This window comes from Erinaceus europaeus, chromosome 4 (genome assembly GCF_950295315.1).
Source record: "Erinaceus europaeus chromosome 4, mEriEur2.1, whole genome shotgun sequence".
Lineage (NCBI taxonomy): Eukaryota > Metazoa > Chordata > Mammalia > Eulipotyphla > Erinaceidae > Erinaceus > Erinaceus europaeus.
Window position 1 is genome coordinate 100,653,907 of NC_080165.1, and position 14,749 is coordinate 100,668,655.

The 14,749-nt window shown below is 52.9% G+C and overlaps 1 protein-coding gene across 8 annotated transcripts; it reads left to right on the forward strand.

Annotated features, from left to right (window-relative positions):
- The first annotated feature begins 83 nt into the window (after window positions 1-83).
- On the forward strand, window positions 84-14,731 carry IFFO1 (intermediate filament family orphan 1). Of its 8 annotated transcripts, none has more exons than XM_060190198.1 (9): window positions 89-869; window positions 4,568-4,628; window positions 4,704-4,799; window positions 6,174-6,314; window positions 7,182-7,363; window positions 7,457-7,577; window positions 7,847-7,942; window positions 13,222-13,352; window positions 13,850-14,731. In XM_060190198.1, the coding sequence occupies exons 1-9, from the start codon at window positions 130-132 to the stop codon at window positions 13,950-13,952; spliced, it is 1,671 nt and encodes a 556-aa protein (XP_060046181.1). In that variant the 5' UTR covers window positions 89-129; the 3' UTR covers window positions 13,953-14,731. The 8 variants fall into 8 exon arrangements, with proteins under 8 accessions (XP_060046183.1, XP_060046178.1, XP_060046177.1 ...); XM_060190199.1 differs by having other exon boundaries at window positions 90-869; window positions 7,206-7,363; XM_060190201.1 differs by having other exon boundaries at window positions 90-869; window positions 7,206-7,363; window positions 7,850-7,942.
- Window positions 14,732-14,749: the final 18 nt, after the last annotated feature.

Sequence of the window (14,749 nt, forward strand, 5' to 3'; positions counted from 1 at the left end):
GACCTTTGCCTCCGCTGCCGAGCCGCCTGATTGGCTCTCCGGCGTCCCCCTGGCGTCTGATTGGCCCGTGTCGCTCGCCCTGCATCCCTGCTGTTGCTCGGCGCTCCATCTCCGGCCGAAGGCGCAGCCATGAATCCGTTATTCGGGCCCAACCTCTTCCTCCTGCAGCAGGAGCAGCAGGGCCTGGCGCGGCCTCCGGGGGACCTTTTGGGGGTCGACCCCTTCGGCGGGGGCGGAGGCGGGGACGTGTCCCCCGCGCCGCTGTCCCCGGCCGGCCCCGCTCCCTACTCGCCGGCCGGGCCGGGCCGGGTGCCCCCCGCCGCCATGGCGCTCCGCAACGACCTGGGTTCCAACATCAGCGTCCTCAAGACGCTCAACCTGCGCTTCCGCTGCTTCCTGGCCAAGGTGCACGAGCTGGAGCGCCGCAACCGGCTGCTGGAGAAGCAGCTGCAGCAGGCGCTGGAAGAGGGCAAACAGGGCCGTCGGGGCCCGCGCCGCGACCAGGCGGTGCAGACCGGCTTCGTCAGCCCCATCCGGCCCCTGGGGCTGCCCCTGGGCGCCCGGCCCGCCGCCGTCTGCGCCCCGGCCGCGCGGGTGCTGGGCTCGCCCGCCGGCCCGCCCTCCGCCCCCGCCGCCCCCGCCGCCTGCTCGCCCGCCGCCCCCCGCTTCACGCCGGGCACCATCTGGTCCTTCTCGCACGCCCGGCGGCTCGGGCCGGGCCTGGAGCCCACGCTGGTGCAGGGCCCGGGCCTGTCGTGGGTGCACCCCGACGGGGTGGGCGTGCAGATCGACACCATCACCCCTGAGATCCGCGCCCTCTACAACGTGCTGGCCAAAGTGAAGCGCGAGCGGGACGAGTACAAGCGGAGGTAGGAATCGAGGTGCAGCGGCCGGGCCGGGACTGCGTGTGTGGCGAGAGGGGAGAGCGGTGGATGGAGGCCCGGGTCAGGCGGAGGGAGGACTGTAGTCCTAGGAAATGTCTCCTCTGTGCGAGGAGGAGCCTGGAAGGAGAGGGAATTGGAAATAGGCAGACTGGCACCCCCAGAGAGGGCAGAAGCCAGGCTCCTGACAGCCAGGGGCCGGGGACTTCCGGCTTGCTGTGAGGGAGTCCCCCTTCTGCTCCCGCTCTGCCTCGTCTTCAGGACGGCTGTGCTGACTGCCAGGAGTCTGAAGTATGGAAGGGACAGGGGGCCTGAGAAATCCCCTGTGGAAGACAGCGGCTTCCTGTCATCCTCAGCCCATGGGACACTCTGTGAAAGCAGAAGCACAGGAGAGAGCAGTGATCTGGGCGGCAGAGTGAAGCTGGGAGCTGGTGGCCAGGGAGGGTCTGTAGGCTGTCACTCCCAGGGGGTCCCCAGGCCATATTGATGGACACAAGGTCCCAGCTCCCCTTCTAGATGGAGGATTCTCAGGGCATCATCACTTGTGAAAGAAGGATCAGGGAGCAGTGATAGTACATTAAACTCTGATAGTACATTAAACTCCCAGGTTCAAGACGCAGCACTACCAGAACTGAGTAGTACTTTGGTAAAAGAAAAGAAAAAAAGAAGAGGCCAGGGACATAGTGTAAAGAAAACACACTAGACTTGCATGCCTACAGCCCCAGAGGCCATAAGTTTAATTCCAGGCACCACCCACCACGAGCAGTCTTCTGGTGTATCTCTCTCCTTGGAAGATAAATAAGTAAAATTATATATATATATATATATATATATATATATATATATATATATATATATATATATTCCTAGGGAAAAATAAGGGACTGGTATTGACATAGGACTAATGGAAGATGAGGGATGTGAAAGTGTGAATAACTAGCACAGTAACTTGGTAAGAGAGACACACCCTATGAGTGTGTGTCAGGGCAAACGCTAGAAGAAGAAAGTGTGTGTCAGCAGGCGGGGGTAGCACTGTGGGCTGGTGAAGGGGTGCAGGACCAAGTGGATCCCTTCAGGGGCTGACAGCCAGCCCCCCCCCCCACACACACACACACACACAAGCACTATGTAGACTGAAGGCCCTGGTTCTGGGGTCTAAAGGAGAATGGTTGGGGGCTTTCACTTTTAACTTCTGGGGCAGCTGCTCTCACCCCTTGTGGACAGAGTGGGAACTGCCGTCCTGCCAGGAGCAGAGGGTTAGCTGTGGGTTGGGGTTAACTCAGTTCTGGGAAATGACCATGGGTGAGGGCAGAGGGGGCAACATTCCAGGGTCTGTAACCTGCCAGAGTCAACAGATTAGAGGTCAGTGGGTTTCTGAGGTCAAGGCCTGTCCTCATGCTGGCTTCTTTTGTTGTAAGCCCTAAAAATGTCTTTGGGTGTTTGTGACTTCTAAAGCCATCATCGTTCAGATGCCTCTGTCCCCGGCAGCATTTAACTAGCACAGTCAGTAGGACAACACAGACCATTCTGGAATCCATCCATAGCCACAGCAACAGCTGCTGTTTTTAGGGGCATTTCTTTCCATTCTCCTCCTCCTCCTTCTCCTTCTTCTTCTAACAGAAAGAGAGAGAGAGAGTGTGTTTGTCCTTGATGCAGCTGTCAGGGCAGCAAAGAGTAATTCTTTGGAGATGGATGAGCTCATCTCACTGCAGCAACTGGTCAAGCATATGGTCTATGACTCTGGTGCCCCCTGTCCTCCCACCCCATCTCCCCTGCCCTGTTCTCTCCTCTTTATAGCAACATCAACTCTTCTGTGGCCTGGACACCCTGTCACCACTTGAGCACTAAACTGAGAAATTGCTGAGCCCTTTTGGCTTCTATTTTCAGCTCCCTTGTCTCTGTTGACCTTGGCAGGTGTGTGTGTGCGCGCGCGTGCGTGTGTGTGTGTGTGTGTGTGTGTGTTGGGGGTCTCATTCTCTTTCTCTCTCTGAGCCCTGCTTCGTTTGTGGGGTAGTAGGTTCTGGCTGGGCTTACAGGTCATTTTGTTTCTGAATGTTTCACCTCCCAAGAGTGACTGAGCAAATCGGAATCCTTCATGACTTCTTTAAGTTTCTAAATGAATTTGTCAAGTTTACTGGCACACAGTGCATCCTGCTGCTCCTGATGCATCTCCCCCCAGGATTATTGGTCCTTCTCAGTCATTTCCTCCAGGGGCCTTTGCTGTGGGGAGGAAGGCATCCCTTGCCTTCACACTGTGGAGAGCGGGAAGGGTGGGCAGGGAACCAAGAGGACCAAGTGCCTGGCTGTAACAAGGCTGCAGGGTGGTGGCTGGGCTGGTTGCCTGCTCCCCACCCTCTGGGAGGGGCGCTGTGGCAAGGAGGAGCTATTATTAGGAATGGTGCAGTGCGGTTGTGGGTGAGGGGCACAGCAAGGAGGAGGGAGCCAGGGGAGCAGCAGAGGGCAGGCCGGAAAGGAGTTGGGCAGACTGGCTGCCATGTCTTAGAATCTGGTCTCCAGGGCTCTCACTTTCAAGGTGCTGCTGCTACTTCCTCACCACCATTTTTTCTACTAAAGTTTTTCTCTCAGTGTAGTTCCCCTCCTCGCTAAGCCTGACAACCTTCATGGAATGTGAGGAGAGGGGTCCAGGAGGGGGCACAGTAGATGAAGTTCGGACTCTCAAGAATGAGATCCAGAGTTCAGTCCCTAGTGTAATACAAGCTAGAGTGATGCTCTGGTCACTTTCTCATAAATACATCAGTCTTTAAAATGAAAAACAAACAAACAAACAAAAGAACAGAGCAGGAGGGAGACAGCGTAATGGTTCTGTAAAAGACTTTCATTCCTGAGGCTCTTAAGGACCCAGGTTCAACCCCCATCATCACCATTAGCCACAGCTGAGCAGTGCTCTGGTTTCTCAGTCTCACTGTATCTTACAATGTCAAGGACTTTAGGGGGGAAGCTTCACAAGTGGTGAAGCAGTGCTGCAGATGTCTTTCTCTTTTCTCTCTCCATTTCTCTCTGCCTGGCCTTGCAGCTGCACTCTCCCATGTTGATGTACCCTGGGTGAAACGCCTGGCCCTGGGACACAGATCCCAAGGGTCCGAGCCCCACTGTGGTTTCTGAATCCTGGGTCTCAACAGCTGTCACTTCCAAGCCCATTTCCCTCTCCCTGGGCTTGGCTGTTTGCAGTACATTTGGCTTCAGTGCCACAAGCCAGTCATGACTCCTCTCTATGACTCAGATAGGGGCCTGGGGGCAGTCTGCAGCCCATGGGGTGAACCTCCAGGGTCCTCTGTCTTGATCAACTCTGCTGGTGCCAGGTGAGTACCACAGCTGCCTATCCAGGTGTAAGCAGTCCCCAGTGGGCAGGGTAGCTGGACTGAGCATATGAAGGTGGGAGTCTGGGCTGGGACCTGTGGCTTGGTGGGGGCTGCTGGGAATGCAGGGCCTCCCAGCAGAGGGGCTGGGCCCTAAGATCCCCTCCCCTCGCCAGCCCTGGTGTGGGGCTTAGTGGAGCAGCTGGTACCTCGGGCTGAGATCCACTGATAGCTGCTGTGGCTAAGGCTGGTGGCCAGACATCCCTGAGCAGGGCTCTTCCCACCCCCGAGCCCAATTGGCCTGCACCCTGAGCAGAGGGGGACAGGAAGCCCTCTGGTGCTGCCTCAGACCCTGTCCTCTGCCCGCAGGTGGGAAGAGGAATACACAGTTCGGGTGCAGCTACAGGAGCGAGTAGCTGAGCTCCAGGAGGTAGGTGCTCCCAGGCCTGGGCATGCCCCACCTGCCCCTCTTGGCCTTCTCTCCATGGGCCTGTCTCCCCCACAGGAAGCCCAGGAGGCCGATGCCTGCCAGGAGGAGCTGGCTATGAAGGTGGAGCAGCTAAAAGCTGAGCTGGTCGTCTTCAAGGGGCTCATGAGCAACGTGAGTGTTCACGGGGTGCCCCTGCCACTCTCAACTTCTTTCTCTCTTCCCCCAACCAGGGATGTTGCTGGGGATGTCTGCCCAGTGGACTCTTTCTCTTTATTAAGTTGAGGGCAAAAGTGAGAGGCAGAGTAGGAGTATCACAGCGCTGCTCAAGCAGCTGCCCCTTTGCATGGTCCTCCCATGTGGTGGCCGGGGGCTTGAACCCGACTCCTCACACCTGGTCAAGTGTGTGTCCAGCAGGTGAGCCACATCTTTCACCCCCAGCCACATCTTAGTTCAAGAGAAAAAGAGGAACAGAAGTCCAGGTGTTGGGGGTGTTGTGTCAAAAGCGAATATAAGCCACCTTGGCTCCTAGTGATTGGGAAGCAGAGCCCCAGCGCAGTGGCCCAACTTGCTCATCTCTGGGTGAAGAGATAGAGATGTGAATTTATGTATTCATAAATCAAATGACATATGTGTCATTTTAAATGTAATTTTAAAAAATATTTATTTATTAATTTTCCCTTTTTGTTGCCCTTGTTGTTTTATTGTTGTTGTTATTGATGTCTTCGTTGTTGGATAGAACAGAGAGAAATGGGGAGAGGAGGGGAAGACAGAGGGGGAGAGAAAGACAGACGCCTGCAGACCTGCTTCACCGCCTGTGAAGCAATTCCCCTGCAGGTGGGGAGTTGGGGGCTTGACCAGACTCCTTAAGCCGGTCACTTGTGTTTCACGCCACCTGCGCTTAACTCCTGTGCTACCGCCCAACTCCCCCTAAATGTAATTTTTAACTGTCTATTTATTGAGTAGAGACAGCCAAAAATTGAGAGGGGAGGGGGAGATAGGGAGAGGACAGAGATAAATAGCATAATGGTTATGTAAAGAAACTCTTATGCCTGAGGTTCCAAAGTCCTGGGTTTGATCTCCGCACCACTGAGCTGTGCTCTGGTAAAAAAAAAAAAAAAAAAAAAAAAAAAATAGAGAGAGAGAGATACCCACAGCACCGATTCACCACCACCTGTGAAGCTTTTCCCCTGCAGGTGGGAGCTGGAGGCTTGAGCCTCGGTCCTTGCACACTGTAATATGTGGGCTCAACCAAGTGCACCACCACCCAGTCCCAAGATTTTATTTATTAATGAGAGAGACAGAAGGAAAGAGAGAGAGAGAGAGAGCCAGATATCACTTTGGTACATATGCTGCCAAAGATTGAACTCGAGACCTCATGCTCAGGAGTCCAACTGCGTCCCCTCCCAGGCTGCTGTTTGATTATCATGGCCACCATGCCCCCTTTATGGGAACATAGCGTCCCCTCTGGCTGGGGAGTGGAGTGCTGTCGGGTGCTGGGAGCCCAGACCTCCTGCGGCCTCCTCATGGCACCTGTGTTCCTGGCAGAACCTGTCTGAGCTGGACACGAAGATTCAGGAGAAGGCCATGAAGGTGGACATGGACATCTGCCGCCGCATCGACATCACGGCCAAGCTCTGTGATGTGGCCCAGCAGCGCAACTGCGAGGACATGATCAAGATGTTCCAGGTGAGAGCCGGCCTCCACCTCCGCCTGGGCTCCTCCCCAGGGCCTTGGCTACAAGGGGGAGCTGAGGCCAGGGGTGGAGGCCGGCTTGGGCTTGGGCGAGGAGCAGCCTCTGAAGAGAAGTCTGGGAGCTGCCTCTAATGCCTTCTCTTCCCTCCCTCCCTCCCTCCCTCTCTCCCTCTCTCTCCCCTTCTCTTCACCTACTCTGGCTTTCTCCACAGAAGAAGCTGGTTAGTTTTGCACTCACGCAAGCTTATTAATGTCCCCAGTCCTAGTACCTCAACTCTGGGCCTTTGGCCATCAGTGACTTGCTGGGCTTCTCAGCGCACACTTCCCCTCCTCTTCCCTCCTCTCTTTCTTCCCTCTCTCCTTTTCTTCCTGCTTCATTTGTTTCCACCCAGCCCATCTCCTTCTGTCTTTTCAGAACTGGAGACATGCGATTTAGGTTCTCTTTTGTAAACATTGTGTCTTCTCCTGCAGCCTTAAAAAAAAAAAAAAAAAAAAAAAAAAAAAAAAACCTCTCTAGTTTGGCCACTTTGTTACAAATGCAGAAAAACAAAAATTCCTCTCCAGCCAGTTTGCACATCTCAGCGTCAGCACAGCCCCTTCTCACCTTGATCTCACTGCTTTCTTTTGTTTCTTTCCTCTCTTTCCCAGGCTCTCTCCCTCATTCTGCAGTCTGTAGCCCCATGCCCATCTATGTGTCTGTCTGCCTGCCTCTGGTGGCACTGTTGTCTCTTTCTGTCATTGTAACTGTCTTCTCTTTCTCTTTGTCCACCCTCCTGCCCGCCCCCCCCTCCTGCTGGCCCACACCTCCCCTGCCGGTGCCCACCGCCCTTTCTCCTCACGCACCCGGCCTCGTCTCTGTAGTCTCTGCACTTGTCTCCCATTAAGGTCCCATCCATGGGGGGGCGGAAGCGGGAGCGCAAGGCTGCCATCGAGGAGGACACCTCCCTGTCAGAGAGTGATGGGCCCCACCAGCCCGAGGGGGATGAGGAGGAGAGCACAGCCCTCAGCATCAACGAGGAGATGCAGCGCATGCTCAACCAGCTGTGAGTCCCGCCCCACCGCACAGAGCACCCCGAGGCCGGAGCCCCCCAGCCTTGCCAGCAGGCCACCCTGACACCCAGGTTCCCTGTCTCTAGGAGGGAATATGATTTTGAGGACGACTGTGACAGCCTGACTTGGGAGGAGACTGAGGAGACCCTGCTGCTGTGGGAGGATTTCTCAGGCTATGCCATGGCGGCCGCAGAGGCCCAGGGAGAGGTAACCTCCCCTCCCGCCTGGCCAGCTCAGCCCCCACCCCCACGTGTCTCCCCTCTGTGGCCTTCATCCTCACCCAGCTGCTCCCTCTTCCTTTCTGCTCCTCTGTTCTTCCTTCAGTTTCCTCTAACGGACTCTCTCTCTCTCTCTCCCCCCACCCTGGCCCTGTGGATGGCCCTGCCCCAATTCCTCCTTCCCTCCCCTCCTCTCCCTTCCCCTCCCCTCCCCTCCCCCTCCTCTCCGCTGGCCTTTCCCCTTCCTTTTTCCTCCAGCAGCAGGAAGACAGTCTGGAGAAGGTGATTAAAGATACTGAGTCCCTGTTCAAAACCCGGGAGAAAGAATATCAGGAAACCATCGACCAGATAGAGGTAAAGCTGGGGGTCAGAGCTGGGGGACATAGGTCCCGTGGTGTTGAGTGCAGGGCTGTGGGGATGCCCCCCCCCCCATACCAAAACATGGGTCTCTCGGCCCAAGTGTCTTGGTTGGGCTCTTCTGGACAGATGTCAGCTCTGTCACAGAGGAATCTGACACAGATTCCTCACCTTCCACTCCTCCAGCTCCTGTTTCTGTATTTGTAAAGTTGTGATCTGGGTAATACCTCCCTGGCAGCATTGTCAGCAAGGTAACACATACACAAGTTGAGGGTGGCATCTGCCTGGCAGTCCTTGTTGCTATGGCTGAGCCTCGGGAGTGGGCTGCCTTGAGGACTATAAGCTAGCAGAGGGGTTTCCTTAGGCTTGAGGAACCTTCTAGAATGGCATACAGAGCCAGTGCTTTAACTTAGACTCTAAGTCTTTAGGGGCTCCAGGGAGGCATAGAGGCCCCCAGTGGAGGAAGCTAGTTGCTGGGTGCCGTCCTGCCCTAGTGGGAGGGTCCTTCCTGAACAGTGGCCTGGGCATGAGGAGGTGGGTGACTTCCCTTCAAGGCCACATATACACTGTTGCACTCACACTTCCCCTGCATTTTGCTAAGGAAGTTGACCCATTTTTTTCCTGAACAGTCAGTCACCCCTCCCATATCAGGTGGTCTTGCTCTGTAAGCAGAACCTTTTAATCTCTTATAATACATACACACACACACACACACACACACACACACACAAGATTGAACTAGATCCTCAGTGTGGCATGCATAGTTCCAAGGGTTAAACTCAGGCAGTGGTAGACAGCATAATTGTTATGCAGAGACTCTCATGCCTGTGCCTCTTAAGTCCCAGGTTTAATCCCTTGCACCACCATAAGCCAGAGCTAAGCAGTGCTGTAGTTAAAAAAAAAAATAGACCTCAAGACCTCATGCCTCCAGGTTCAGTGACTCACCTGCTGAAACCCCCTCCCCAGCTAGTAAGCTGCTTTTTTTGTTTTGTTTTGTTTTATTATGAGATAGACACAGAGAAATTGAGAGTGGAGGAGAATAGAGAGAGAGAGAGAGACACCTGCAGCCCTGCTTCACAACTTGTGAAGCTTTCCCCCTACAGGTGGGGACCAGGGCCTTGAACCCAGGTCTTTGCGCACTGTAATGTGTGCTTACCCAGGCTACTGCTGGCCCCTACTATTAAGTTGCTTTAGTAAGTCACCTGGCCCACCCCTGGTAGAGTCAGGAGAAATGCTAGAGGCACTGGCACGGTGACTTTGAATGGTATTGTTGCCCTTGGTCATCCACTAGGCCTCCTGAGATTCCTTTATCTTTGTGACTGTCCCACCTTTGATGGCAAAGCTAAGGTTAGGGCGCAGGGTGAGAGGGGCTTCTTGGTCCCCAGCTCCTCTTCTCTCTCCAACCCAACCCAGCTCAGCCCAGCCTTGTCTTAGGCACATAGTCACTCACAGGCTTTGCTGTCCCTGTGGGCTTTCCTGTTAGAGAACAGCCCTGCAGCCCCTCCATGCTTTAACTTTGGGAGTGAAGCAGCGTGCTGGTGGCCCTGTGTTGTAATAGGATGTAAGTGGTTCCTTCCTTTCTTCCTGTCCTGCTCAGTGAAGAGCTCTAGAACCTGGAAGTCAGCCCCACCCATGCTGACTCTCCTGGGTAAAGGCAGTGGCTGCCATTGTCAGCCCATCTGCACAAAAGTTAGTGACATCCTGCATTCTTTTTCATTTTCATTTTTCAGATAGACAGAAAGGCAGAGAGAGAGTTAGAGAGAGAGAGAGAGAGAGAGAGAGAGAGAGAGAGAAAGGGACCACAGCACCACAGTTTCCTTTAGTGCAGTGGGGGCTGGGTTCAAACCTAGGTTGTGTAAATAGCAAAGCATCACACTATCCAAGTGAGCTCTTTCAGTAGTCCTAACATTTTTCTTTTCTTTTTTTTTTTTTTTTTTTTTTTTTACCAGAGCACTGCTCAGCTCTGCCTTATAGTGGTGCAGGGGATTGAACCTGGGACTTTGGAGTCTCAAGTATGACATGCTCTTAGCATAACCATTATGACATCTACCCCTGCCCTCATTTCTTCCTTTTTAAGAAATATTTTGGGAATCGGGCAGTAGTGCAGTGGGTTAACTGCACGTGGTGAAAAGCGCAAGGACCAGCGTAAGGATCCTGGTTTGAGCCTCCGGTTCCCCACCCACAGGGGATTATCACTGAGCCACCTCCTGGACCACACAAAATATTTATTTATTTATTTATCTATTTATTCATTCATTCATTCATGAGAGGGATAAGAAGAGGGAAAGAAGCAGACATCACTCTGGCACATGTGCTGTTGGGGACTAAACTCAGGAGCTCATGCTTGAGAGTCCAACACTATCCATTGCACCATCTCCTGGACCACTATTTATTTACTTTTTTTTTTTTTTTAGAGTATGTTAGTTACTGGATAGAGACAGAGAAATCAAAGGGGAAGGGGAGCTAGAGAGGGCAAGAGAAAGAGAGACATGTACAGCACAGCTTCACCACTAATGAAAACTTCCTCCTTGTAGATGGGAACTGGGGACTTGAACTGGGATCCTTGCACTTTGTAACACGTGCACTCAACCAGGTGCTCCACCACCCAGCCCCACATGAAACATATTTTTCCTCTTTATTGGGGAATTAATACAGTAAAATCCACTAGTTGGTACATGTGTAACATTTCTCAGTTTTCCACTTAATACTCTAACCCCCCCACCTAGGTCCTCCTCCACCATCATGTTCCAGGACCTAAACACTGCCCTCATCCTGGAGTCCTTAACTTTGATGCAATACACCAAAGCCAGTCCAAGTTCTGTTTTATGTTTTCCCAGTTTCCCTCTGTTGTTATTTTTCAATTCCTGTCTGTGAGTGAGATCATTTCATATTCATTCTTCTCTTTCTGATTTGTCTCACTTAACATGATTCCTTCAATCTCCATCCAAGATGAAGTGAAGAAGGTGAATTCACCATTTTTAATAACTGAGTAGTATTCCATTGTGTATATAGACCACAACTTATTCAGCCACTCATCTGTTGTCAGACACCTAAGTTGCAAATTGAGCTGCTATTAACATAGGTATACATAATTTTTTTTTTGGATGTGTGTATTTAGGTCCTTAGAATATATCCCCAGGAGAGGAATTGCAGGGTCATAGGGTAGGCCCACTTGTAGCCTTCTAAGAGTTCTCCAGACTGTTCTCCACAGGGGTTGGGCCAGTTTACCTTCCCAGTAGCAGTGCAGGAGGGTTCCTTTGTCCCCCACAACCCCTCCAGCATTTGAACTATTTAAAAAATATATTATTTATTTACTTATTCCCTTTTGTTGCCCTTGTTGTTTTATTGTTGTAGTAATGATTGTTGTTATTATTGATGTCGTCATTGCTGGATAAGACAGAGAGTAATGGATAGAGGAGGGGAAGATAGAGAGGGGGAGAGAAAGACACCTGCAGACCTGCTTCACCGCTTGTGAAGCGACTCCCCTGTAGGTGGGGAGCTGGGGGCTTGAACTGGGATCCTTACGCTGGTCCTTGCGCTTTGCACCATGTGCGCTTAACCCACTGTGCTACCGCCCAACTCCCATTTGAAACATTTTAAAAAATATTTATTTATTATTGGATAGAGAAAGAGAAATTGTGAGGGGGGAAGATTGAGAAGCAAAGAGACAGAGAGACACCTGCAGCCCTGCTTCACCATTCGTGAAGCTTTCCTCCTGCAGGTGGGGACCAGGGGCTTGAACTTGGGTCCTTGCTCACTATAATGTGTATGCTTAACTAGGTGTGCCACCATCTGGCCCCTTGAAACATTTCTTGGGGCCAGGTGGTGATGAACCTGGTTAAGTACACATATTACATACAGTGTACAAGGTCCTATCCAACAACGACGACATCAACAACAACAGTAAAAAAACAACAAAAGGGAAAAAAATATTTAAAAAAAATTCTTAAGTGAGGACACCACATGGCAGGTAGTCTTTCTGTCTGACTCTGCAAATGCCTTATGTGTGGGAAAATAAAGTAACATGGGCAAAGTGGGAAGAGAATTAGCAGTGTTGCAGAGCTTCTGTGAGCTGTGGGTCTGGCCAAAAAGTTACACAGTGAATGGGTGAATGAATGAATGAATGAATGAATGAGTTTCCAGTTGAGATGCTGAGATGGAGAACACTCATGACTAGCTAGGTCAGCCCTTCCTAGAGCTCCCAATTCAGTGAGGGAGACAGATGGTTACAGTGTGGGCAGAGCGAGGGGATTAGCCATGAGGCCAGCCCAGCTGGGAGCAGGAGGACACAGGTGGCCCCCACTGCTGCCTGCCTTCTTTCCTTCCTCCTTCCCTCTCTCTCTCTCTCCCTTCCTCAGCAGTGTGCTGAGAGATCAGGCTGGAGCCTTACTGTTCCTCCGTGGGTGCAGCTTCTCAGGAGAGCTGGCAGGAATAAGAGAATTTCTGTGCTTCCTAAGAACTTGACCAGATTGATTGATTGGTTTAGAGAAAGAGAACCTGAGCATCACACTGGCACATGATGTTAGGGATTGAACTTGGCATCACATGCTTGAGAATCCAGTGCTTTTTCCACTGCACCACCTCCCAGGCTGCTTGTTTCAGTATTTTAAGTATCATTTTAATGAGACAGACTCAAGAGTACTTGCTCAGCTCTGGCAGATGGAAATCTAGGGAGTGAGCTCTGGGCCTCAGGCATGTGAGGCCTGTGCTCTGCCCCTCAACTGACAGCTCGGCCTTGTCAGTCTGTATTCTGAGAGCAAGGAGGGAGGTGGAATGCAGAGCCCCATTTCACCCCATGGAGTTGTTGCTCTCATGTGGTGCTGGGGATCAAACCAGGGACCCCGTCATTCGAGCTGCGTGCTCTGACCAACCTGGCCATGACAGGTGATTGTTTTATTTTATTTATTTTTGGGTAGAAGCAGAGAGAAATCGAGAGGGAAGGGGATTATAAAGAGAAGGAGAGAGAAAGAGAGATACTTGTAGACTTACTTCACTACTCATGAAGCGTCTCCCTTGCAGATGGGGATGTGATTTTTTTTTTTAAGATTTATTTATTTATTGATACAGGTGAGAGAGAGAGAGAGAACCAGAGCATCCCTCTGGCACATGCGATGCTGGGGACCAAACTCGGGACCTCATGCTTGAGAGTCCAACACTCTTATCTACTGCACCACCTCCCGGGCCATGGAATTTATGTCTAAGCCTGAGCGAGCGCTCAGGCCTCCCCGGCCTCGGAGGGGCCTGCTGACCAGCACTGTGGCCCTCCCCCGCCATAGCTGGAGCTGGCCACCGCCAAGAACGACATGAACCGCCACCTGCATGAGTACATGGAGATGTGCAGCATGAAGCGTGGCCTGGATGTGCAGATGGAGACCTGCCGCCGCCTCATCACACAGTCTGGAGACCGGTGAGCCTTCCCAAGATCCTGGGGGTGTGGCAGGGGCATTTAGGGCCAGTGCCCCACTTGCAGTGACTGGCGTGCCCCCCACCCCCACTGCTCACCTGTGGGCCTCACAGGACACCTCTGTCCTTCCCTGTTTGGCAGGACCCCCAATGCCACCAGCTCTGGCCATCTGCTCGGCTAGTGGCAGCCCACGACTCACAACAAAAGGGAAACAGGGTGTGCTTGGACCTCTGACCTGTAGAAACTAAACCTTGACAAAAAAGTGCAAGACAGTCACAGGGAGACATTAACACTGGGACCAGTCAGTCAATGCTCGCAGGCTGGACAGCCCTGAGTGCTGAGCCACTCTCAGGGTGGGGGTCCTTTCCTCCTTGCCCCCCTTCCACCCCACTGCCCTGTAGCCCCTCACCCAGGGCCTCCCAGAGACTCAGGCCAGCGGGGAGGGATGCTGGTCTCAGCACTCCTGCCTGCCCCCAGGTGACAGCTGATGTTTCTTCTAGAAAGCCTCCTGCTTTCACTGCGGTCCCGCCTAGTGACCCGCCACCGCCAAGCGAGGCTGAGGACTCCAATCGTGATGTCTCATCTGACAGCTCCATGAGATAGGGCTCCCCCCTCCCCTGTGGGGACACCAAGGCAGGGGTGGGGGTACAAAGAAGGGAGCAGCTTCAGTCCAAGTGGCCCTGGGTCCTTAGCCTCTGGGGCTCTAAGGTGTCTACAGTGAGGCATGTGGCCTGCCTCCCCATGCTGCCGGGGTCTCCTGCCATTGCTCTTGTGGGTGTCTGCTACCTGCCCATCTTTAAAATGCCACCCTACCTTCCCCACTGAGTAAGAACGTGGTCCTTGTTCTCCCATTTGTGGCCTGGAGCCCCTGATGGCCTCTGATTCTGCCCTGGTGCTAACTAGCCGGGCTTTGGTGTCAAGTGTGGGTGAGGGACAGTGGAGCAGGTGGCCATCCCTTTCAGCACTCCTGGGACTCCTGCCGACCCGCAACAGTGATGTGTCTCACACTGGAGGGACTTTGGTGCTCCTTCCAGGTGACTTTGGGTCGTGAGGGAGATGGCACTCCTTTATCTGCCACCTTGGAGTGAGAGGGTGAAGCTGCTTTTGGTGTGTGTGTGTGTGTGTGTGTGTGTGTGTGTATACATGGGCGTGTGTGCATGTGAGCTCAGGGTCTGAATTTCAAGCGTCAGCTCGGAGGTATGCCTACTCCGTGCTTTGATCTGAGACCAACAGCTCAGAAAGAAGATGCCCCAGACTTGAAGAAGCTTGGAGAGGTTGGGGACATGGCACAGAAAATGTCAATGCAGCTGCCTGGGGGAAGACTGTTGAGCTGACATTTGAATGGAAATCTTTAATAATGAAACTGGCAAATATTTATTGGACACATGCGTGCCTGTCTC

Coding starts and splice junctions, on each gene's coding strand:
- IFFO1 (XM_060190194.1), top strand. CDS start 130: ATGAATCCGTTATTCGGGCCCAACCTCTTCCTCCTGCAGCAGGAGCAG. Junction 870..4,567: donor CGGGACGAGTACAAGCGGAG/GTAGGAATCGAG, acceptor CTCTGCCCGCAG/GTGGGAAGAGGAATACACAG. Junction 7,943..13,221: donor AAACCATCGACCAGATAGAG/GTAAAGCTGGGG, acceptor CCCCCGCCATAG/CTGGAGCTGGCCACCGCCAA.